Source organism: Trichoplusia ni, chromosome 11 (assembly GCF_003590095.1).
Source record: "Trichoplusia ni isolate ovarian cell line Hi5 chromosome 11, tn1, whole genome shotgun sequence".
NCBI classification, from domain to species: Eukaryota; Metazoa; Arthropoda; class Insecta; order Lepidoptera; family Noctuidae; genus Trichoplusia; species Trichoplusia ni.
Window position 1 is genome coordinate 8557245 of NC_039488.1, and position 26741 is coordinate 8583985.

At 34.5% G+C, this 26741-nt stretch overlaps 3 protein-coding genes across 5 annotated transcripts; 1 reads left to right on the forward strand and 2 right to left on the reverse strand.

Moving 5' to 3' along the window:
- Window positions 1-5039: 5039 nt before the first annotated feature.
- LOC113498534 (protein phosphatase PTC7 homolog) lies at window positions 5040-16581 on the reverse strand. The gene is made up of 5 exons (XM_026878566.1): window positions 16135-16581; window positions 13960-14139; window positions 11349-11547; window positions 7103-7362; window positions 5040-6772 (listed from the first exon to the last, which is right to left on the reverse strand). Exons 1-5 carry the CDS (start codon window positions 16361-16363, stop codon window positions 6723-6725), a joined length of 918 nt encoding a protein of 305 aa, XP_026734367.1. The 5' UTR covers window positions 16364-16581; the 3' UTR covers window positions 5040-6722.
- A 1114-nt stretch (window positions 16582-17695) lies between these two features.
- On the forward strand, window positions 17696-23228 carry LOC113498581 (AP-2 complex subunit alpha). Its single transcript, XM_026878643.1, has one exon. It carries the CDS (start codon window positions 17933-17935, stop codon window positions 20720-20722), a length of 2790 nt encoding a protein of 929 aa, XP_026734444.1. The 5' UTR covers window positions 17696-17932; the 3' UTR covers window positions 20723-23228.
- Window positions 23223-26627, reverse strand: LOC113498582 (INO80 complex subunit E). Of its 3 annotated transcripts, none has more exons than XM_026878646.1 (6): window positions 26561-26627; window positions 25867-26073; window positions 25475-25656; window positions 24943-25066; window positions 23738-23934; window positions 23223-23376 (listed from the first exon to the last, which is right to left on the reverse strand). In XM_026878646.1, the coding sequence occupies exons 2-6, from the start codon at window positions 26068-26070 to the stop codon at window positions 23322-23324; spliced, it is 762 nt and encodes a 253-aa protein (XP_026734447.1). In that variant the 5' UTR covers window positions 26071-26073; window positions 26561-26627; the 3' UTR covers window positions 23223-23321. The 3 variants fall into 3 exon arrangements, with proteins under 3 accessions (XP_026734447.1, XP_026734446.1, XP_026734445.1); XM_026878645.1 differs by lacking the exon at window positions 26561-26627 and adding an exon at window positions 26326-26431; XM_026878644.1 differs by lacking the exon at window positions 26561-26627 and adding an exon at window positions 26255-26407.
- Between the last annotated feature and the right edge of the window lie 114 nt (window positions 26628-26741).

Sequence of the window (26741 nt, forward strand, 5' to 3'; positions counted from 1 at the left end):
TATCTGTTAGTGAATAGGAACGCAACCATAATATTTTTTTTGTCTATAGTTGTTGTCTCTGCTTTTTGTTAACTTTTTGGTTGCCGCGCTTTCTATCTGTGTCTTCTGTGTAATAAAACTTCCAAAGTTAAAATACGTTTTAATTATTTATGTACCACAACCACGATTCCTTTATGGTAGCAGAGCGTGGTTCCGAAGTGTACAGTTGGAAATATCGAGAAAGTGAAATAACTTCAATCCGAAAAATTGGCGGTACCAATTTGAATTTGAGGTTAAGAAAATTTACGATCACAGTTTGTAAATTGCATATTTTTGGTGAAACACAACAAGATGAGTCCCAATAATATGTTCAATTTGGAGAAATTGATCGGAAGAGAGAATTTTGCAACCTGGAAGTTCAGTATGAAGACATACTTGGAGCACGAGGATTTATGGTGTTGTGTTGAGCGCCCCGATAATAAACCTGTAGATGCTAGTAAAGACGTAAAGGCGAAGTCAAGCTGATATTGTTGTTGGACCCACAGAATTACGTACATGTTCAGGAATGCAAAACTGCGAAGGAAGTATGGGAGAGTTTACAAAGGGCTTTTGATGACAACGGTTTAACCAGAAGAGTAGGTCTACTTAAGGATTTGATCAATACTACACTGGAGTCAAGCAATAGTGTTGAAGACTATGTTAGTAAAATAATGAACACTGCTCACAAACTGCGTAACATTGGATTTGATGTCAACGATGAGTGGCTTGGCACTTTGATGTTGGCTGGTCTACCAGAAGAGTACAAGCCTATGATAATGGGGCTTGAGAGTTCTGGTATTCAAATCAGTGCTGATTCTGTAAAAACTAAACTCATTCAAGAGATAAACACATCAAAGTCAACCGCTTTCTACACAAACACTAAGAAAACAGGAAAAAACAGGAAATAATATGCAGCCAGTGAAATCAAAGGGACCTAGATGTTACAATTGTAATAAGATGGTCATTTTGCCAAATATTGTAAACTGCCAAAGAAACAATCAGCAAGCAAAGGAGAGAGCTCCAGCTTTGTAGCAGCTTTTTCAGCCACCGTCAAAGAGAACATTAGTGACTATAAATGGTTTCTAGACTCCGGTGCATCCATGCATATGACTAGTAGAAAAGATTGGATGTACAATGTTGCCGAGCCATCTGTAAATAGTATCACTGTAGCAAACAAAGAGCCATTAGCTGTGAAGGGAGTTGGTTGTGTAGACATACATTTAAGTCAAGATAAAGTAATACAAGTTAAGAATGTTTGTATGTACCTGGCCTAGCTGCTAATTTACTTTCAGTTAGTACTATTGTGAAAAATGGACATAAAGTTATTTTTAACAAAAGGGGATGTGAAATTCAAGATGGGAAAGATGAGGTGGTGTGCACTGCAACATTGAGCAACAAGTTATACATCATGGATACCAGTAAAGAAGTAGCACATTTAACCTCAAGCTCTCTTAATTGTAATAACACTTACCTGTGGCACCTGCGAATGGGCCATTTGAATATTCCAGATGTGAAGAAGCTGCCTAGCTGCACTGATGGTGTGACTCTGACTCAGGAAGAATGTAATGTCACATGCACTTATTGTATGGAAGGTAAGCAAGCAAGGACGCCATTCAAAAATGTGGGTTCCAGAGCTACAAGACCGCTGGAACTAATACATTCAGACTTGTGTGGCCCTATGGAAAATTTATCATTTGGAGGTATGAAATACTTTATTACCTACATTGATGACTACACACGAATGGTCCATATTTATTTTCTGAAAGATAAGTTAAATATTTTAGAAACATTTAAGGATTTCAAGTTAAAAGTAGAGAATGAATTGAATCATAAGATAACAAAGCTTCGAACAGATAATGGTAAAGAATACTGCAACTATAACTTTGAAAAGTTCTTATCTAATCATGGTATAATTCATCAGACCTCTACTCCATACACTCCCCAGCAAAACGGCATGGCTGAGAGAATGAACAGGACTTTGGTGGAACGAGCACGGTGCATGTTGTTTTATGCTAACCTGGAGAAGAACTACTGGGCTGAAGCTGTGGCAACGGCTGCATATGTAATAAACCGTTCCCCGACAAAGTCATTACAAGGTAAAACTCCATATGAAATGTGGAAAGGTAAGAAACCTAATTTATCACACATGAAGATATTTGGCTCTGAAGCTATGGTTTATAATCCTAAAGAAAAACGCCAAAAGTGGGATAGAAAATCCGTAAAAATGATACTTGTGGGATATTGTGAAAACACAAAGGGATATCGTTTTATGGATCCGAAGACACACAAAGTCGTCAAAAGTAGAGATGTTTCTTTTATTGAAAATTATAATCCGGATGTCAGTGTGCCAGTTAATTGTGAAACTTCTGTTCCAGTAAAGGACAGCCAAACAGCCACTGCAAGTCTCGGCTCATTAGAAAATAGAGACAAAATACACACTCAGGAGTCATCATCCACATCTGCGCCTGTGGTGTCCTGCAGAGACTCAGACACACAAGGTAATAGTGAAGACTCAAGTGAGTATGACACTGACACAGGAGAACTTGATGAAACTTACCATCCTCCATATCCGATAAGACAGAATTACAATAGTAATGTAACATTGAGGTCAGCACGGTCACAGGCTAAACAAGATGAGGCACAAAATGGAAAGATGGGTTTATTGTGTTTGTTTACTGATTTGACTGACCCACAGACTGTTGAGCAAGCACTTGCATCACCACAAGCTACTGAATGGAAGAGGGCCATGGACGAGGAGTATACTTCCCTGATGAAGAATAAGACATGGATTTTGACAGATCTCCCTCCAGGTAAAAAGGCTCTCCCAAACAAGTGGGTGTTCAAGACAAAAACAGACCAGAGTGGGAATGTTCAGAGATATAAGGCAAGGCTTGTAATAAAGGGATATGCACAAAGATGGGGCACAGATTATGAAGAAATATACTCACCAGTTGTCAGATACACCACTATCCGCTATCTATTTGCCCTAGCAGCCAGGTATGGATTGGCAATAGATCAAATGGATGCTGTATCTGCTTTTCTGCAAGGAAAGATTGATAGAGAAATTTACATGCAACAGCCAGAGGAGTATAAGCTTGGATCTCAGGTATGCATGCTACAGAAATCAATATATGGTCTCAAGCAAGCTAGCAGGCTCTGGAACCTGAAATTAAAATCTGTACTTCATGAGTTAGGAATGACACAATCAAAAACTGATCCTTGTGTCTATTGTAATAAGGAGAAGAATACCTTTATAGCCATCTGGGTGGATGACTTAATATTATTCACGGCTGAAGAAAATACAAAAAATATTTTCAAAGAGAAACTGAAGGAACACTTTGAAATGAAAGATCTTGGTCCAGCAAGTCAATGTGTTGGTCTACATATTACCAGAGACGGAGATCAAGTACTATTAGACCAAGAAAAATACATAAATGATATATTAGCTCGGTTCAGAATGTTTGACTGCAAATCTGTGAAAACACCATTTGAAGCTGGCATGAAACTTGGTGCTAAAAATGAAGAAGACGAAATTGCTGACTGTCCATATCAACAGGCCATTGGCTCCTTACTGTATGTGGCTCAGGGTACCCGCCCTGATATATCGTTTGCAGTAAACACACTGAGTAGATTTAACAAAAATCCTACCACTGCACACTGGGCTGCAGTTAAAAGAATTTTCCGATATCTACAGGGTACCAAAGACTTGAAATTAGTTTATACCAAAGATGGTAATGAGAAAATCACAGGATATTGTGATGCTGATTGGGCAAGCGATGTGCGCGACAGGAAGTCGTGCACGGGTTACATTTTTTTGTTGCAGGGTGGTGCAATATCTTGGCGGTCACAAAAGCAGCAGACTGTGGCGCTGTCTACTGCTGAGGCCGAGTACATGTCGATGTCGTCAGCGGCGCAGGAGGCGCTGTGGCTCCAACAACTGCATGCTGAACTTGGTCAAGAACAGAGCAACCCACTCGTCATATTTAGTGATAACCAGAGTGCAATTAAATTGTCCAATAATGATTGTTATCTGCCTAGGTCGCGGCATATTGATATCCGCTATCATTTTCTTAAAGATCACGTAAATAATTTAGATATAAAGTTTAGTTATGTTAAGGGTGAGGAAATGATTGCTGATAATTTAACTAAGGGCACCACTGCTGACAAGCATTTGTATTGTGTAAAAAGGATGGGGTTGCGTCCCTAGGGAGGGTGTTAGTGAATAGGAACGCAACCATAATATTTTTTTTGTCTATAGTTTGTTGTCTCTGCTTTTTGTTAACTTTTTGGTTGCCGCGCTTTCTATCTGTGTCTTCTGTGTAATAAAACTTCCAAAGTTAAAATACGTTTTAATTATTTATGTACCACAACCACGATTCCTTTAATATCCAAGTTACTCAGAGGATATAGTAAGTGGAAAAATGATTAAGAGCTTAATTACAAAGTTACTGTAGATATTGTTTTCTGGGGATTGTGGTTTAGATGTTAATTTTTCAATGCAAAACAAAGAATTTGTACAAAGCAATGCAGGCGTGCTGACGCCATTGCAATGAATTGATATAAGTATTTTGTGTAAAAAGATAATTGTTAAGGGTCTGTTTTGTGAATACAAATGATTGATGAATACAAATAGTTTTACTGCAGAGAAGGATCTTATTGTTCCTATATTTGGCTGATAATGTGCGAAATTATAATTGTTCGAAACTGACAAGATGTGCTCGATAAATACCTGAGTTTTAGTTTCATAAAAAAACAAGTTTATAGTCTTTTTGAATCAATTATCGTTCATTAACACAGCACCAAAACAACTTAACTGCGTGCTTAAGATATCATATGGTTGAAAAGCGTAATATTCAACGCATGGACGATATAAACTCTTCAGCATAATGAAACTGATAAGCTTATAAAAAAAATACCTTGTGTATGACATCAAGAAACTCTATTTTCTTATTTTACATACTTTTTAAATGTATATAACAATAAGTAGTGGTTAAATTGTCGGGGTACAATCAAAGACTAGATCGTAATCAGAATTGTTTATTCTAATTCCACGCAATTTTCACAGATATAATTGAAAGATGATAGGGATCAGGTCAATGATAATGCGATTATTCAGTAACTTGTTACATACAGCAAATTAATAAAAGCTGCATGGTAATCTGTATGCGATTTTTATTTACAAATAATTAGCCACAGCCTGAGAATAACCAAATATTGTCTCAAAGACCTGTCACTGATTTAGCTAACACTATCAATAACATTGAGGTCACGGCTAAAACGACACTTGCAAAACAAATGCAGATAAGTTTAACTCTTCTGATGTATTATCAAGTATAAATGCACCTTTTAGTTTTATTACTAAAAACAAGTCGGGGAACGAGTCTGTTTTTTTTATAACAAGACTTGTAAGTAGCGCTTTAGCCACGATTAATATATATTATCGTCAAGTGCTCTTTACAAACGATTGCAGCTATAAGTTAACTACTTCGATTTCATAAAATTCATGTGTCAAATTTTCTAATAATCTACATCTAAAATGTGTTTGGTTTTAGGTACTAAGTCGAAAAATAATTAACAGCTGCGACAAAGGTCTGAATGTTTTATAAAAAATAATGAGACATACAATCATTACACATATAATTTACATAAAAATTTATAAAAAGAACAATTAAGTGTCTTACATAGAACCGTTAGTTGTGAACGTTTCAAACATAGTTTCGTAACATCATTAAAACTACTAGTAACAACAAGAACATTAAATCTAGTTGTATTCAGTCTTCATTCAAACTTTCACACTCAATTCCAAGACACAGCTGATTAAAAAAATCAATTTACGAAGTATCATCATCTTTCAAATCACGCAATTGGTAATTAAATTATATACTACTATTTTGTACAATTGGGCCAACTAAATAAAAATGGTGGCTATGTTTGTTTCACTTCAAACATTTTGTTCTAACATTCATCTGAAGTAAAACACAAGTTTAGCATCACTTGTGTTTTTACAGCAGGTGTTATGAATTCACAAAGATGTTTGTACAATCTTAACAGATAGCATAAGTAGATCTGTGCAAAACATTGTTTATCTAGGTCACGGTAACTTTCGCTGACCCAATTACTTTCAGAATTCTCTAATCTTACACAAAATAAACTGCTTCGTTTACATCATGTCATCAACAAACACAAAGCAGTTTCATTCGAATCACAATTATTTAGAAGCAGACAGTCAGATCATGGCGTCACAGCGTGATGACTCTGAATAAACAATTCTATTGTATAACTAATAGTTGACAGAATCAAGTTTAGGAGGTGTCCTATTGATGACTCGCCCTGTACAATTATAAAAACATACAAACAACTTTGAGATCATACAGAAATATTTATTATTACAAAACTGAAGTCATATAGTACAAAAGGTATTTATTTACACATTAATATGCACAATGTAATAATTAAATGACGAATATACATACAAAACAGATTTTCGAAAATATCTGTCTCATAATAAATCGCAATGAAACATTGCTTGAAGTGGGCACCTCCTGCACTTTGTAACCAAAGACATTCGAAAAAATAATTACAGATCAATTACAAAAAAAAGGTCCAAACTTCATTTGTTATCACTATTAATTAACTAAATTTTGTAGTAATTTTGAACAAAAATGTACCTAGAATCTAGCTACATAAATCACATGGGGACATTTTCATAGCGCTACAATTGCAAGTAGCACCGTTATGTCGTCCGGTTTTCCCCCTGTAAACAAAACACATTTATTATTTAATTGATATTTTGAGAATTGAATTTTTATATATATTTCTATTACAAACCTACTGAGATTTTATCAATCAAAGTGTTGTTATAAATTGAATGGCACCACTTTCTACAAAAACTAGAAGCTGATCCACGACAGAAGAGATTGCAGGCATTTATGTAGAATATCGTGAAGGTAATAAACGAAAAGATTTACCCTGTACATTGTGTAAATCATAGTTTTTTTCATCTTTTTTATGTAAATTCGTTAGACAGTCGACATTCTGCATTTATTTTTAAACGTTACAAGAAAGTTGATGTTGGTTAACTTACCAATAGCATCAATGCCATTCTGTCGCGCGCTCTTGGCGAAGGGCGACATATAGCAGCCATCGAAGGACAAGTTGCGCGCCATCCACGCGATGGAGTTGGCGACGGCCTGCAGGCGCTGCGTGTCGCCGGCGAGGCCCTGCGCGCGCCGCATCTCCGCCACCAGCACCGGCTCCGGCACGTTGTCGAACACGCCGTCAGTAGCGACTAGGATCACGTCGCCGCACTCCACTGAGAACTCTGACGTCTCCGCTGATTCTGGCCTAAAGAAACGATTTTGGTTAAGTAAATATGATTAATCGGTTCGAATCTAAAAGTAAATACATAAAATAAATGTGGACAACATCACATACATTGTTCTGAACCCAAAGTAAATTGCTAAAGCACTTGTATTATGGAATTCAGATACAACGTAAGTACCACAAACACCCAGACATTGACCCGACCGGGGATCGAACCCGGGACCTCAGAGCTAGCGACACCTTGAAACCGGTGCGTACGCCACTCGACCACGGAGGTCGTCTAGAACCTACTACTATTATAAAGGCGAAAGTTTGTAAGTATGGATGTATGGATGTTTGTTACTCTTTCACGTAAAAACTACTGAATGGGTTTGAATGAAACTTTACCACAATATAGCTTATACATCAGAATAATACATAGGCTACAGTTTTTGAGGTTTCTAATATGAGGTCGTAAAAAAACACATTTTTGCGCTTACATTGCAAACGCTGACTGAATCCTACAAGAGAGGCAGATAGATAGATAAAAGGCAGGTATAAATTATAACTTATATCTTCTAACCACGCAGACGAAGTCGCGGGCAACAGCTAGTTACTTCTAATTCTAACAAATATCAATTTTAAGGATTTTTAACTTTCCAAGTTAAAAACTGCATTCAGGGAGCGAAAAATAAGTATATTGTAGGTAAAAATCCTACGAGACTTCAGCATAGAATATCCTCGGTGAGTGAGGATGTGAGTCATCGTTCAGTGTTTAATTATCTCTTATTTATTGCAAGAAGTACGTGTTTACGCCACTTCATAATATTGCTTCGTAAAAAGTCCCCTCGCTCTATCTTTCTATCTTAGATATTATCTTTTTTCTATATCGTTCCTTTTTAGTTATTACATTTAACGTAGAAATAGTCTTAAAACACATTCAATAGGTGTGAAGTAAATATTTGACCTCGTTCAGGACGGTATTGTGACGTTCAGACCTATTTATCAACTAACAAATCTTGAGCTAGAATTTAAAATTTAAATTTTGAGGAAAGGTTAAAACGTTTTCCGAATACCTATTTGCCTGAAACCTCGATGATACAGATCGGTGTGTAGCAAACACACTCCTGCGCGTGTTTTGCCAGCTATTTAAATATGAAAAGAGTTGCATGGCGAACGCATGACATGAAAGTGACTCGGTACTGACTGACACCATTAGTTATCTTTAAATCGCTAGGAATAAAAGCAAAAGTGGTACGATTTACAGTGACACGCATTAATATATCAGTAATCACTATGTAAACAGCTCAGAATGAATGTTATGTGTATGATATTATCATACTTTTATACTAGCTACGTAAAGCCTAATCATTGATTACTTGTCAAAGAAAGAGCATTTCGCTAGCTTTATAGTGTCAGCTAAAATTTAAACACTATTCAATTTATTCTATTTAATACCGACACTAACACAAATTAATAAGCATGTTTGGTGTAAACTGTGTCAAATTTCAGATCACACAAATTTAAATGTGTAAACAAAACATCAGTCAAAGAAAATCAGGCGTTCAATGCATGAAAGAAGGTATTTCTGTTATAACTGACTTGTAATAATTTACAATAACATTGATAAATCTTGTACGAGTACAAACTCAGACTAAAGAAAATGAAAATACGCATAAAATTATTCACGAAATTGTTAAAAATATTGTTGGACTTTACACTTATTTACATATCAACTAAGTAACTATATTACGTATTGGGATGCTGAGACGTAACAGCGCATTCAAGGATCTAAGATCTATAAATACATAAGTCATACATCTACACAGTGACGACAGACAATGCTATTTATTTGATGTCAATGATGTAATTCAATTATCGTGTCAATAACCTCACGGCTATTTCATTCTCACTTTCTGGCGGCATTGAGCCTATTGCGATTAATACAATACGTATCTTAATTAAAAGAAGTAATTTTAGTGCCAATAGCAAACAAGTAAACACAAATCCATAAATTTAAGAGAACGCGCGAGTTTAAAGACCTGGCAAATATCCAATGAGCTAAAAATTCTAATATTAGTGCATACAGAAATACAACAGCTGTATGTGGAATGAGCACATGACTACTCTCGTGGTTGTAGCATAATGGGTCTTATGACTGCGGCTACCAAATCTGGACGAGAGTAGACGTAATTGTGTAGACTTGTGATAACGGAGATCTACCTATTTTAATCCATTAATTATATTGTTGTTCGATATACTGATAATCTCTGACCCTTATCGCGGTTATACAAGGTCATATTAAGTTCATGAATGTAGGTACTTGATGAGTCTGAAATAAAACTATTACGACTGACAATGTTTGTAAATAATGCTCATTTGTAAATCCTATATTACATAATGAATTCAGGCTTCATTAATTTTGCCTTTGATTGCGTGCTAAAAATAGAATACTTATTAGAATACACTTTCACTGATGGAGTTCCGTTTAAAATAGCGAATTTAATAATAGTTCGACATTTTGCGTATTTGTGTCACGCTCGGTGCATCTCAAGTTTCTTTCCTGCTGCCGGTTGTCTACTGTACCAAATCTTTCTTTAATGAAGCGGTCCGTTTGGTGACCCTAACAATGTAGCTAAATTGCGACAACTGGAACTGAACGGTACCAGCTTGTGGTCGCCACTCTAGTTACAACTGCTTTATAGCGGTAAAGCAGACAAGTCACGCAAATTACCGTTTATTCGTAAGCGACATTATAACTGTAATAAAGAACAACAGTATGAAATGAAAATATAACGTCTCATAAAAAAGGATTTGGCGCAATACCAAAACAAAACTGTCAACAATAGGCACACACGTCTGCGAACTATTGCGGAATTTCCAACCGTGAACACTAATAGGATATGTATGCATTAGAGCATTTTCCTTGCGCCAAATCTATGTTTTAAAACATAATTATGTTAAACCGTAACATACATGAAACCATCAATAGCATTTACACATTTATCTCTACTGAAGTAACCTTTCGCTCTAATTCTGATTTTATCATCAATAAAATATGACGCACTACACTTCTTTAATCAAATAAGCAAAGACGCGAGATAAACATACATAAATAAGTTCTCAGCAATTCTTTAGGTGGCAGTCAGTACAATGTCATTTTAAAAATATACTAATTGAATGACACTGGCTGTTCAAGCAAAATTTGGAATCTTGATAAAGCATTTTGTTTTAAACATGTTTTTTTTTTAAATAACAATGTTACTTCGTGTTTAGCATATACGTATATTTTGTAGTAGTGACCTTAAACGCCAAGGTTTCTAAGTGTTTCTATACGTGCAGTCAAAATTGACAAGTCATGTTAGCAAGTTTCTTTACTATTGAGACAAGATTAGTAGGTATGTATTATGTTATGTTGGCATCATATTTTTTGTTACAAGGTAAAACTTTTTAACATTGGTGCTATGGCGGAAACCGAATAAAAAACTGAACTCGACCAATTAGCCAAATGGTCTAACTTAACCTAAGTAGGCTAGAACAAATTAGGCCTGAATATAAAGAGTACTGAAGGCGGAACCAAACTGGGATAGAATATTGAGATGATGACTCACATTTTTGAATAAACAACAACACTAATTAAACTCACGTGCTTGCAAAATTAACTATATTCTGTCTAGCACGTGTGGCGGATTTATTTTAATTGACAATTAAGTCTATCTTCTACTATAAAATAATGTGAGAATTTATGAAGATTTATTGATTATTGTTTGTGACTTTCACACGTTAAACTAACGGATTTGAGAAATCGGTTTATAGACATTTTATAAGAAAAGAATCTATATTAACGTATGGTCGCAAAATTTTTAGGTTCTATAAAGATGTCACAAAAGTGCTCTATTTTAGAACTAGATCACCTGGCCATTATTGAAACTCCAGTAACGATATTGCTTGTTCATTTACTAATTGGCAAAATACCTTAACATAAATAAGGAAAATCTGTACTAAAATGTACGTGTTGTTAGTCTTACCTATCACTTAGCACATTCCGGTCGTGTCCCGGAGGCGGCAGGCTGAGCTGGTACGGCGTGTTGAAATAGTGCTGCTGTTCATGCGAGCGGTGCACCACGCGGCTCCCGCGGACCACCATGTAGCCGCTGTCGCCGATGTTGGCCGCGCGCATCACGCTTTCTGGCCGGTCTAGGATCATCACACATGCTGTGCTGCTGCCTGCAATAAAACATTAAAGTTTAATTTTACAAATGGTAGACGTGTTTCGGAAGGCACGTTAAATTGTGGGTCCAGGTTGTGTTACATACATCTCTGACAGTCGTTACTGGTAGTCAGAAGCTTTAATGTCTGACAACCAGTCTAACAATGGTTAACTTTTAAAACAATGGTACTTAGCTGAAAACGGTTAGACTGGAGGCCGACCCCAACATAGTTGGGAAAAGGGTAGGCCAATGATGATAGACTAGAAATCCATGTTTTCCACGAAATGATACGCTTTCATGGCTAAGCCGCTAGACCGGTTGTGATCAAATTTGTTATGGGGACTACTTAACCTCAAGAAGGTCAGAGGCAATTTTGGCAATTACTGTTATATTTGCTGTTATGTTAAGGTGACCTTAACGGGCAATTTGTGTTGTAAAACACAGGTATTAGACATGGTTAGATGTTGCGAAAGACAATTTGAGGGTTAAACGACAATTATGAAAATCTTCCTAAGGCATTGATAAGAATAATCCCATTAATAACGTCAATTTTATGGCTAAACAGTATTTAACTACAAAGTATTCTTTTTAAGACGTCAGATGCATGTCTTTATCTAGGTATTATAATATCAAAGTGATTTATTTTTAACTAGCTGTTGCCCGCGACTTCGTCTGCGTGGTTAGAAGATATAAGTTATGACTTTTTCTTCGCTCCTATTAGTCGCAGCGTGATGATATATAGCCTAAAACCTCTCTCGATGAATGGTCTATTCAACACAAAAATATTTTTTAATTTGAACCAGTAGTTCCTGAGATTAGCGCGTTCAAACAAACAAACAAACTCTTCAGCTTTATATATTAGTATAAGTATAAGTATATTAGTATATAGATGCCAACGATATCTTCGCTACGTTTCATCGATTTTTAATTTCTCGCGCGGAGATTTTAATATTACGATAACTCATTACCTATTCACTTTTTTGGTGTAGTGTAAAAGGCAATTTTGTTCTATATTACATGTATAATATATCTAACTTATTTATTTGGATAAGGATTAATACTGTATTGTTAAAAATAGGTTCGTAAATAACCCATAATTTTACTGTATTAAGAAAACACATAAAAATGGTTATTGTGGGTTATCCTTGGAAGATAGACATATACCACCGCGGACTTTTTTGTAGATTTATTAAAGAGGTACAAACCCGCCATACATAGTTTTGTTGTAACTCAAAAGGTTTTGGCAGCGTTCTCGAGGAAAGCTCTCGAATGGCTTAATTTTTTCCGACATGTTTAACTAATATCGTTGTAATATTGTCAGTTTACACAAAACCTAAACTTATTATACACTAAAACCTTCCTCAAGAATTGCTCTATCTATTGTTGAAAACCGCATCAAAATCCGTTTGCGTAGTTTTAAAGATTTAAGCGTTCATAGGGACATACAACATGACACATGACAGAAAAAGCGACTTTGTTTTATACTATGTAGTGATAAAGCATCACCGTTAAATTTTCATGTACATTCAATTGGAATATATTCGGGCAAACAAGCTATGCAGATAAATCCAGATTCTATTAGCAGTTCACTTATTGTTGGTGGTATCTGGATTACTCTTGCCTAGCTCCAAAGGCGTCATGTTTCACTCAGGATCATCGTGATCGACGTCATCCTTACTAAAGAATAATTTTGTAAGTAAAAGTAAATAAATATTGTAATTCCTAAAGAAATGATCATTGATACCATTATCTTATCGGAAAACACTAAATTGTTTGTTTGTATAATAACCTTGACATATTAAAAGCTAATACAGAACAAATTGTATATCATTGTGATATGAGTGAACTATAAACACTAACAGGAAGTGTTCAGAAAAATGTACTCATTAAACTACAACAGAATTTATCAGTATCTAATTTATTTCATTGAACTTTGCATCAGATCCACTTATTGGTCTACACACGCCATACAGAGAACTAATTAAAACTTGGACTTTGTATTGTTCAATTGAAACAGTCAACAATTACTTGATTGTATGGTGTTTATAATAAATATGTAGGTATATTTACATAGCAATGTGGAGTGGTAAGGCTCATTTGGACGATGCGAGAACTATCCTGAGAATTGCAATACATTGCGTTGCCGCGCAGCGCTGGTATCAAAAGTGATATACGATGTCTGGCAATGTATGGCAACTTGCAGAGAATTTTAGCAAAAACTAAATTAGCTTGCATATTTTTTCAGTTACATGAAAAAATTATGTAGGGGTTTACTGGCGCGTCTTTATCGGGATCGGCCGACTAGTTTCGGTGAGGTCGCCGCGGCAATTCATGATTAAGGACTCTGTTCGATTCTGAAACTAGGGAGTAAATTGTTTCTTTCTATGAAGCATAAATCCTCAAGAAAGCTGAAAAAGTTTAAACATACCCAGTATTGGTTTCTTGTGTTCCAATAATTCATAATAAGACTTGGCCAGTAAGTCTCCCGGTTCGGACATCTTGAAGTGTCCCATCTGGACGAGCCTCTCGCATGTCCTCATGAGGTACGAGGAGAACTCGCCGGGGTCGATGCCGTAAGCACGCCATCCTCCTACACCATCAGCCACACCTGTTAAAGAATTATCAACATTACTATTGTTAAGTTAATACATTCATTTTATCATACAGTTTTTTATTGCTCTATTATTAAAATTTATTGTCACAACTTGTGGGGAGGTATCATAATTATTTATTCAACAACGGATTACTCACGCGTATTTATAAGGATACCCCGATTAGTTTTCGACCCAACTGGAGTACTTACTCATTGAAGATCAGTAACGCGGCGGCGGAGTCGCGGGTCAAACTTTCAAATAGTTCGATTCACGACCCTGATTCGTCTCCAATACGATTCTGGTTGGTCCAGAATCTACCCTATCCCTAACTAAACTGGGTGCTACTATCCTGATTTAATAGTTTTTATTCCTCCTACTACTTTTTCACTACATATTTTATAGTGAATTTTAGCCCAAGCAGCCTCTCCAACATGCTACAATCATTAATTTAACACAATGCCCATGTATAATGTATGTATAACATTGTTACAATACTTAGGACCCTATAACTGAAGTAACAGAAGCAACTAAATAAATATTTTTCTGTTAAAGTGCCATTATAATGACTTCATTCACCATGAACATGATGAAACATTGTATTTTTAATGCTTTAAACAAAGTGGTATTCAGGTATGCTATTTATAAAATAGCACATTTTCATTGGTCTAAAATGTTTAACAATGACTTTAAACAAAAGGCTAAAAGACTACCATGATTAGTCCAATAAGAAACAATTACATAAAGTCAAATTATTTTTCTTATTGGACCTACAAAAACTTACATTAGCATCACAGGCGTTACAGACTATTTGAAACATAGTTGCACACAGTTTTTTTTTAGTTTTAAATGAAGAGGCAATATTCTTTTTATTCTAGACATGTCATTTGCTGTCTAATAAGATTTTTTAATTCGTAAGATTTTATTTTTATTAATATATTTTACATAAATTATCAGGAAACTTTTATTACGCCAAGATGAATTTTTTTTGATTGAATTCTAATGAGAAAATTGTTTTTTTTGTTGATTGATATGACTAAGGTTGCTTTGACAATGCCTATACCTGTGCTTAACTGTAAGTTACTCGTGTTACATAATTTTATTACTGTTAGTTGTACCAACATAACAATGAACCATGACTATTATTAGAATTTTGTTATGAGAGTATATACAAGTATAAACATATCTATGTTCACACGGATATAGTTATTTGTTTTGAGTCTATACATTAGTTTTAGATAGTAATGAGTAGATTAGTAGTAATTATCTGTATTAAAGGCAATTTATATATTGCTTTTCTTCTATTGAAATGCTTATTTTCCATTTGTTTGAATAAACAAGGTATTAGAATTCTGTTTTATTTGTTGATATACTGCTGACACTGAAATTAGTGACTTTTAAATTTTCATTGCAATTTGTAAAAGAAAAGTGCAGAAAAGCTGTTTTTTTTATAAAAAAATCTAAAAATATTTTTACTCTTGAAACAATTATTCACGATTTTTATTTAACATCCTTAATTAATATAGTAAGTAAAGGTAGTAAGAAATTAAGTTAACCTAAAATTTAGCTTCAATGATGCAAGCAAAACACAAACAGTAAAAATAATAATTAAACTGATAATTTGCAATAACAATGAAATAGGACTTTTGGATGATAAATATTTTAATTTCGTCCCTAATTCAATAAAAATCAAAAGATTAATCTGAGTTCTCAACAACATTATCAATAGCACGCATTTTAATGACAGCAGTGTGATGTGCTTTGTTTGTGTAACAATATTTAAAAAATGCTGTACCATTTTTATCTAGAATTTATAAAAAGTTTATTAATTAATTGAAAGGCTTAAAAAAAAGGTTTTTCTATAATGTTATAGCGAAAATATCAAATGTACACGAAATTCGGAGAACACAAAATGTTACTCGAAAAATGTTTTCGATAAGTTCGTGAACATAATGATAACAAGTTTCGTGAATGGCGAAATGGTCTGACAATAACAAATTATTGTTGTTTACCAATGACATCCGCGTTGCTAGAATTGGTGGAGAACCATGCGTCGTCACCGAACTGTCCTTTGCGTGTTCTTCCATTAGCAATGTCTTTAGGAAATCCACAAACCACTGAAACTAAATAAGGATGTTTCCTTGATGAAACGTTTAATTCAGCAGCACTTGAGAAACTCGATAGTCCATTTCGTAAAGCACGTGATAACAGTCTCCCTGTCCAGAAAATAGACTGCATCATTCATTAGTTGAATCGTACTTTGACACCAGCTTTTCACAAGAGATCAAATGCAACTAACGTTAGCATTTTCGTAAAACATCTACACATACAAGTCACATTCAGCCACAACACGAATTTAAAATAAAATTTTGTATCACTTTGAGACGTATTTTCGATTTTTCTTACATTTGTCTCGTGACTGATGGAACGAACATTGGACAATCATAGAGAATCAGACAGAATCAGAGCATGAATTCATCGACGAAAGAGTTTTGACAAGTGTGATTTTAACACTGGTAACATTAATGGTTAAGTTAGATTTACGATTCAGGAAAAAAAGTGTGAAGTCGTAGAAATAACATATTCGTTTTTAAATAATTTCATCAAACTATAATTCTGGGGTTAATTGTGACATGCATGCGAGTGATTCCCGTTCCTCTTATCAATAGCTAATGCCAGTGGTATTCTTTTCTGGACCTGGAACAGGAGTTAAGCCTTTAGTGTAATCCAAATTTAGTTAATTGTGTTAAGTATACTTACTAGATATCTTCTCTGATTCGTATATAAAATTTGTATCCTTCCATATCCGAGTTTAACTTTGAACACCAAGCCTGAACAATAATTTATCTTTCACGGGAATCAAAATACAAACAAATGCCTGATCCATTAAAAATTGAATCTTATCAAGTCTCATGGTAGAAACAGCACTCTTGAGGAGTCATACTACATGTTTTATCATTTTTTTAATGTATTATGTCCGTTCATGAGTATTAAGTTTTATTAAATTCTTAAGATATGCTAGTGGTTCGAATTGAAATATGCTATTGTCGAAGACGATTTTAGGTCAACGAAAGCAGAATTCGAATTCAATTTCTAACGAATCGAGGAAAGTGTTCACTTTTAAAAGCTTCCACAACGAAATAATTTATAATTATTGTCATAGCGTGGTAAATAATTCTATTCTTTTAAAATCTTATTAATTGCAATCATGATATCAGAAAGTGGCGCTGTCCAATTCGCGGACAGCAGCTAGAAAATAATAAAAAGAAATGTGCGTTGTTTCCAATGATAAATTCATTGGTAACAACGTACATGAAGCGTAGCTGAAAACAGTTTTATTTGTTCCCATAATTTTACTGCGAATTTAATTTAATATTTTTGTCTTTCCTTATTCCCATTGTAAATCTGCCTTAACATTTTAGGTTACTTTCTTCCTGGATGGTATAAACAAACCCTTATATTAGCTGTCAGAATTCTGTTCAAAGTAAAAGGCACTTTAAACTATGTGCAGTAAAGACGATAAAAGCCTGCATGGCGATTGATTAGCGAACAATATTGATCCATAAACAATAAGCTCTGACTGACGTTTCAAGCGGATCTATGGAAAAGGAAGGCGTTGTAGAACTAGTAGAAGAAATCTCATCTTTTCCGAATAATTGTAATGACGGCCGCTAATTGATTAGTTGTAATTCTACGCCGATCTACATTTTTGTCGTTATAATCGATAGGTTTAATATTTCGGAGTCATTATTTCGCTACAAAGTGTAAAGAAAAGGCATAAAACTGGTGTTCGATAAGTCACTTGGCAATATGCCTGCCGTCAGGGGAGATGGAATGCGAGGGCTCGCAGTCTTCATATCAGACATAAGAAACTGCAAAAGCAAAGAAGCGGAAATAAAGAGGATCAATAAAGAACTGGCGAATATCAGAAGTAAGTTCAAAGGTGATAAAACTCTTGATGGGTACCAGAAAAAGAAGTATGTATGTAAACTCCTATTTATCTTTTTGCTGGGTCATGATATTGACTTCGGTCATATGGAAGCCGTCAACTTACTCTCATCCAATAAGTATTCCGAAAAGCAAATCGGTTATCTGTTCATATCTGTGCTGGTCAACACCAACAGTGACCTGATAAAGCTTATCATCCAGAGTATCAAAAATGACCTGCAATCACGTAACCCAATCCATGTCAACTTGGCACTGCAATGTATTGCTAACATTGGCAGCAAAGATATGGCTGAAGCCTTTGGCACAGAAATACCCAAACTACTAGTGTCTGGGGACACCATGGATGTAGTGAAACAATCTGCTGCTCTCTGCCTATTGAGACTGTTCAGAAAGTCACCAGAAATTATTCCTGGAGGTGAGTGGACTTCTCGAATCATACACCTTTTGAATGATCCACACATGGGTGTGGTAACTGCAGCAACATCTTTAATTGATGCTCTTGTCAAAAAGAATCCAGAAGAATACAAGGGTTGTGTAACTCTGGCAGTTGCAAGACTCAGTAGGATTGTCACTGCTAGCTACACAGACCTACAAGATTACACATATTACTTTGTGCCAGCTCCTTGGCTGTCTGTAAAATTACTTCGCCTACTGCAAAATTATACTCCACCCTCAGAAGAGCCTGGAGTAAGAGGTCGGCTCTCAGAATGCCTGGAAACTATTTTCAATAAAGCACAGGAACCTCCAAAGTCTAAAAAAGTACAACACTCAAATGCTAAGAATGCTGTCCTGTTTGAGGCTATAAGCTTGATTATACATAATGATAGTGAACCCAACTTGCTTGTGCGGGCCTGCAATCAACTGGGTCAGTTCCTCAGTAACCGTGAGACCAATCTCAGATACCTGGCTCTTGAGTCCATGTGTCATCTGGCTACTTCTGAATTTTCTCATGAGGCTGTCAAAAAACACCAAGAAGTTGTTATACTGTCCATGAAAATGGAAAAAGATGTATCTGTCCGACAGCAGGCTGTGGACCTACTTTATGCAATGTGTGACAAAACAAATGCTGAAGAGATTGTCCAAGAGATGTTGGCTTACTTAGAAACTGCTGACTATTCTATAAGGGAAGAAATGGTATTAAAAGTAGCCATATTGGCTGAAAAGTATGCAACTGATTTCACTTGGTATGTTGATGTGATTCTGAACCTCATTAGAATTGCTGGAGACTATGTCTCAGAAGAAGTTTGGTACAGAGTTATACAGATTGTAATTAATAGAGAGGAAGTTCAAGGATATGCTGCTAAGACTGTCTTTGAAGCTCTACAGGCGCCTACTTGTCATGAGAATATGGTGAAGGTTGGAGGATACATACTTGGAGAATTTGGAAATCTGATTGCAGGAGACACTAGATCCTCTCCTCAAGTTCAGTTTGAGTTGCTTCATTCAAAGTATCACCTCTGTTCAGCTGCTACAAGGGCTTTGCTGTTATCCACATACATCAAACTTGTTAACCTATTCCCAGAAATTAAGAATAGGGTACAAGAAGTTTTTCGAGCCGATTCCAACTTACGTTCTTCTGATGTAGAATTACAACAGAGAGCATCAGAATATCTACAGTTAAGTATTGTCGCTAGTGCTGATGTTTTGGCGACAGTACTGGAGGAAATGCCAGCCTTCCCAGAAAGGGAATCTTCCATTTTGGCTGTTTTGAAAAAGAAAAAGCCTGGACGTATTCCAGATGATGTTAGGGAGTCAAAGAGTCCTCAGCCAACATCAGTTCCTGCTCCTATAATTAACAGCTCAAATAATACAAACAGCTCAAGTGCAGATTTACTAGGACTTTCTACACCTCCTGGCACCACTGCTCCTGCAACTGGAAATGGATTACTTGATGTGCTTGGAGATCTTTACACAGCTCCTAAAATCAGTCCCAGTACAGTCCAACAAAATAACATCAAAAAGTTCTTATTTAAAAATAATGGAGTCTTATTTGAAAATGATCTGATTCAGATTGGAGTAAAAAGTGAATTTAGACAGAACTTGGGAAGAATTGGTCTGTTCTATGGCAACAAGACTCAGTTCCCTATTCAAACTGTCCGTCCTGAATTACATTGGACAGATTTGCATAAGCTGAATGTGCAAATGAAACCCATGGAACCAATACTTGAGGCAGGTGCTCAGATCCAACAAATGCTGACTGCTGAATGCATTGAAGATTTCATTGATGCTCCAAGCATGTCTGTTTCATTTGTGTACAACAATGTCCCTCAAAAAATCACCATGAAACTTCCACTCACTCTTAACAAGTTCTTTGAACCAACAGAAATGAATGGTGAGTCATTCTTTGCTAGATGGAAAAATCTAGGTGGAGAACAACAGAGAGCGCAAAAGATATTTAAAGCTCAAGGTTCCATCGATATCCCGGCGACGCGCACCAAATTAGCTGGCTTTGGTATGCAGTTGTTAGATGGTATTGATCCCAATCCTGATAATTTCGTGTGTGCTGGTATTGTCCACACCAGAATGCAGCAAGTAGGATGTCTTATGAGATTGGAACCAAACAAACAAGCTCAAATGTTTAGACTGACTGTGAGATCTAGCAAAGAAACAGTCTCACATGAAATTTGCAATCTTCTAGCAGATCAATTTTAAGTTTAGTTTATTAACCATGAAATATGAACAACATTGTTAGACAATGAAGTTGGTGTAATAGTCGCCTAGAAGTTCACAGTCACTTTACCTGTAGAGTAATTAAAATAATGCGTACAATTTGGGAAATATATGATGCAAAACACTTGTGAACTTTGCACTGAACTAGAATGAAATGAAATCTCTTGTGTACAATTTTGGATTTATTTTATTGCTAATATAGAGTTAGGTGTTTTGTAAACCGAGATTTATTTTAATTAACATTTAAAGGCGATTTATAAGATTTGATAAGATGTTCAAAAGACAAGGAATATTTTCGTTTGTATTGTTGCAATATACTATTTGGTACCTATGCTAAGAATGTACCTAATTCATCGCGTTTTGTATATCATTACACTTCCATATGTAAAAACCTAATTTGATATTAGTAGTAGTAATAATAAAGGATAATATGTTATTTGTCATCTTCATAAATATTCCAGAATGTTAATGTACTGTTAAATCGGTATAACATCTATACCAAATATGCTTGATTTGTATATATAGTGGATAAATGAGACTCTCATCCCTAACTTCGTGGCAGATAGTTGTTCTTGTTTGTGCGATGAATAGGTAGCTATTTAGTGTCACAGATATACTGTTGTCTCATATTCCTAGGTATATTCAAATGTATTTATGATAAAATATAAAGTAGAAAATTATTATCCATACCAAAGTAAGTGTTTGGCTGTTAATGGCATCATATATCAAAATTTGTATTGGTTAATTTTATATTATACTCAGCAGCTTTGCAAGAAATGTTGGACCAGTATATGATAAATATTAAAAGAAGCCATATTATAAATTACGAATAATACTCCAAATATTAATTTTTATACTGTTGAGTATATATCTTATCTAATGTTACTCTTATTGAATATTATGAAATATAATATGAATTTTCGGTTCAGCCTGGTATTAACTTTCACTTGTATATCATGATTATATTTGTAGCAATTGTAAAACAGACCTCTTTATTTTTATGTAATGTTCCTGTTATATCTTAGTAAATTATATGGCAATAATAATATTTCATCTTCAAATAGAAGCTGATATACAGTATTAAGTTTGAAAAAATATGATATCAAATTGTGTGTTGAAAAAGTGTGTTCAATGCTATAGTCCTGGCAAGAAAAAAAAAATGAAATTGAAAATCACAAGTTACCATGCATTAGCCATGATCTTATTTTACTTAGGTGCAAAAATGTAAAGTTCTTAAAACATCTTGTTTTTATCAATGGTACTTCACATAATTATGTATTATTGACATATCTCTCCAGAAGTAATTTGATAAAAGACATCCAACATGGTCACAGTGACTGGTGCTTCTCATTGTTTTAAATTAATATTTGTTAACTTCCCAAACATTCCTATATAATAGGCCTATTTTTAATATGTTAAAAGTAATTGAGGGAATGTATATTTCCTGTATGATTTATATTTTATTATGACAAACATTTTTTAACTACATAATTTATTTTTGAAGGGGGTTTTGTGATCAAATTGTGCTTGTATTAGAACAGTTTCGATTCTTGAAATGACTGCTAGATTGTTCTCTACTAGTATGCACTTGCTAAATTTATACTGCTAGTTCATAATAATAAGCAAAGTACCAATTTTACTGAAAATCTCTGGTCAAATAATTATGGTTTTTTTATTTAGTTGCTGGTATGGCATTTTCGATGTATGCGTCTGATCAGCGTATTATAAGTTTAAAAAGATCTGTTTGCAAAAATGCCATGGACTAGCAATCTCTCTTAAATCAGCCAATATATTTGCAAACATCTCTGTATTGCGCATATTTCACGCCCATTTTTCTACCGATACGTGGTAATGATTATTTCTACTTAGTGAATACACAGCGAGCTGTAAATCATTGCTTCAATGCACTAATATTTACTCTAATGATTGTATGAAACCAGTTTCTTTTCTATTAAAACTCAATGTTGCTAATAATACCTATGTGTATCAGCTTCGTACTCATGACATCTTAAATGTACTTGTTTGTTAGAGATTAATTAAAATGTGTTGGTGTGTGTCTTGAGTCGATAGTAGAATCTCACAGCATAGAAGATTTATTTTCATATGTACCACAAAATAGAGATTAGATATAGGGACTTTAGTATTATGGACATAAAATGTTGTTATAAATTTATTGGTAGTGAGCATGCTAAGTTTTCTTTGCATGGTAGGTTTGTTAAGAGAACATTAATAATAAATTAATATATCAAATATCATATAAACGTTTTATTAATCTTGTTAAGAATGTGGTACCTATAACATTGTATGTATATTATGAAATTTAAAAGAAAGTTATGCTTATTTGATACATGTACACTTCGTATATATGTGTGTTAATCAAATGTAAAATATCACAAAGTGGGTGTGATTCTGTACCAGATAGATGTTTGTTCTTGCGCTTCAAAACCCATTATTGTAACTCTTAAATAAAATATTTATCCAATACGTATTTCATGCATTTTTATTTTAGAAAATATTACAAACACATGTTACACCTCAAAGTTCTCTATGAATACACTTAAAATAAAATATAAACTTTGTACTAATCAAACCATTCTTCTACGTTTGGCGAGTTTTCCAGCACATCATTAGACTCACTGCAACAATTGAAACTAATTTATAATTTGTCAGAATCGAAGTTGAAAATATAAAAGTTATCAGTAAAATACGAGACAAGTTTGCCGCAAGACCGCCAATGAAGCTCAGCACAGAAAAAAGAATTTAATGAGAATAGACAGTAACAGACAAATATCAGTATAATATGACTGTAAGTAGTTACATAGTGGTCTTGAGAACGAGCTTTCCCTAGATCAAACATGAACTTTCGACCATTAAGTTTTAAAATCTTTTTTCGATTATCACGAAATCGTTTATGCTGCGTTCTGTCATTATGTTACGATGCCGACCTTGTTTCTGGCTGAAAACAACATAGTTGCAATCTCCATCATTTCAATTTACCTGTCCAGTGAAGGATCATTGCTGAACATTTCAGTAGGCACAGTGGGGGGTGCACGCTCAGGCAGTAGCTCCATATAAGACTGGCGTGATTGAAGGTGACGCTCCACCTCCTCGGGCGTCATGTGGCCATCGCCAGCAGAGAGGCCGAAACCTAACGCCGGCGAAACCTTTGAAAGCATTGACCCGCTGGATTGGTGCTGAAAGGATAATATTATAGGGTTTAGTCGAGAATAAGCTAGCTTTAAAGAGATAGCGTTTAAAAACCAAAAACGTTGTATTCGAGCCATGTTTGGACTACAAACCTCAGACAGCTGCAAGCCACTATTCATAAAACATAAAATTTTGACTCTTGCGTGTTTATATATATTAGAAGTAGCTATGTTCGTAAGATCAAACCTTCAGTTGTTTCCTCACAAATCACATATTATTAAACGTAATAGACGTGATAATAATAATGGATTGTGCTTACATAACTCCCGAACTACTCTGATGTGGAGAAGTATATTTTGTATGGCACCTAAAATATATAATAAAGTCCCTAGAGAATATAAAACCTTTCCTGATATTTTATTTAAAAAGAAACTGAAAGAACTGCTATGTAAAAAAGGGTATTATAATATTAATGAGTTCTTACTGGACAAAAGTATTTAAAAATAATTGTTAAATATAAAAATAAAAATAAATATAAGGTAATATATAAATAAAAAAATTATATTTTTATATTTTTAGTAAGTAGAATAAGTATTTCATATTATATAAAATTAGTCTGTAGTAATTAAGTAATGTTACTAAATACCAAATTTGTACGCCAACGGGGCAGAACATGTTGATGCTTATGTTATTTTTATATTGTCACCACATTAAAAATGTTTAACACATGTTTCATGCAAATAAACACCTCTTTACCTCTTTACAAATGCACATTTGCCTTTCTTATCAATAGACAGTAAGGCAACTAATGGTATTCAGTAATATTTGGATATGAAATAACAATTTGTAGCTCATGTAAAAGTCTGATAATTATTCAAATAATTACCAGACTTAAATGATTGACCACAAATATTAATCTAATGTAACTATTGAGTTCTAATATTCAGATACATCAATTTTTGTGGTGACCTACAGCTACCCATTGATAGTGGTGCTCATCTATTGAAAGATTTTAAGAAATGCCCATAGGATTCAACTATAAAATTAATACTTACAAGATGACTAGTATTAGGAGGTTTTTTTGGCACAACAGCCCTTTTCCTCTTCACTGCACTTGAACCTTTCAATGATGATCCTGTTGACACATTCTGGTTGGCAGCACCAGCTTCTATTTTCTTTCTGAGGAACATACATACTGGTTAACACTCCAAACAATATTTACTTAGACAAATATGTAAACAAATAAAGCTCAAAGAAATCTTATAGCTTTTAGCAAGACTTAATATTAACTTCTCTTTTATTACAAAAATTATAGTTTTTATAATGAATAACATAAAATTTATTAGAATTAGCATAAAAAAGTCCTGTGTCCACAGAATCATTTTTTAGGGAATAAGATAGTTTTTTTATTACTTTAATCTCAAAATGTTTCTGTACATGAGCCTCATACTTTTGCCTCATTTACTTGTTTTTTCAAATTCAATTCAAACACAAAAACAAATACATTTATGATCTTTACAAACAGACAAACAAAGCTGGCTAAAATACATTACATCAGTGTAATAACAAAACTGATATTTTCTCAACCTTTTAACATCCATGCGATAGTACTCAGGGTCATCAGATGACTCAGTATCCTCACTCTCTGATGTAGTACTTTCTGGCTTCTCATACTGCAGCAGTCGGTCCAGGAGGAAACTGCGATCCCTTGATACTTTCAATAGTCTTTTCTGACTGCACCTTAGAGCATCTTGGAAGCATTCATTTTCCTGAAAATTTCAATTGGATGGCAATTACTACCACAAGACCACTCTGAAGGAATCAATACCAATAACAAAAAAGTGTGATTAAAAGTTTGTACAGAGTATGAGATCAAGAGGTACTTTTTTAAATTCATTATCATGATATACCTACATTTCTTATTCATTACATAATAATTTATTCCATACTCTACTTGTACAAAAAGAACAGGTAATTACATAGATCAGGTATTTGAGTTTCTTCTTCAGTGAAATGTACTGAGACCTATAATTAGGTTCTGGTTCAGGTTCACTGCTGCTGTCACTGGAATATTCTTTGTGGGAGTCGTGCGCCTGTGGGGGCTCTACAGGCGCATTATTGCTCACACTTGCCTCGCTCGCTTGCATATTTGCTATAGAGCGGCAATACCATCCGTCTAGCATTTTCTGTAACAGTTATATATAAATAACTTAAATTTAATAGTCCGTAAGTCTCAACCAAGCTTAAAAATCTTTGATTTGTTTAGCAAATATGCAGTTTATTTGTAACAGGCTGGTTAACTGTTTTTACTATCAACAAAATAAACAAATATAGAACAAAGGCTAATTTAAGACCAAATTACACAACCTTAGAATAACTTTCGGACGCCAGTATAATAACTTTAATGTACACTTAGGAAATAAATTATTTATTCTTACAAAATTTGAATTTTTCTATAATTTGTAGATGTTTTGTCACAGAGTTTTGTATATGACATTTTTCGTCAAAGTTACCAGTCGTCAAAATCTAATTTGTCAATAACACTGAATGTGGACCTAGTTGCCAGCTGGACTTACGTCCAAAACAGGGTCTTGGTATAATTTGGAAATTGGTTGTAATTTAGGAATTTATTTGGTCTATATTTTAACAAAATGATAACAATTCATAGCATACCTATGATTAATACTGAATTAGGACATACCGACACCACCTTACTGTAGAATAAATTCCATCTAATACTGACAAGTAATACAGCTTATTTATTGAAGAAATCAACACAGACTAGAAATAAAAAAACTTAATCAAGGCTACAGGCTGTCGGTGTCATAGATTTATGTGAGGTACCGTATCAAAA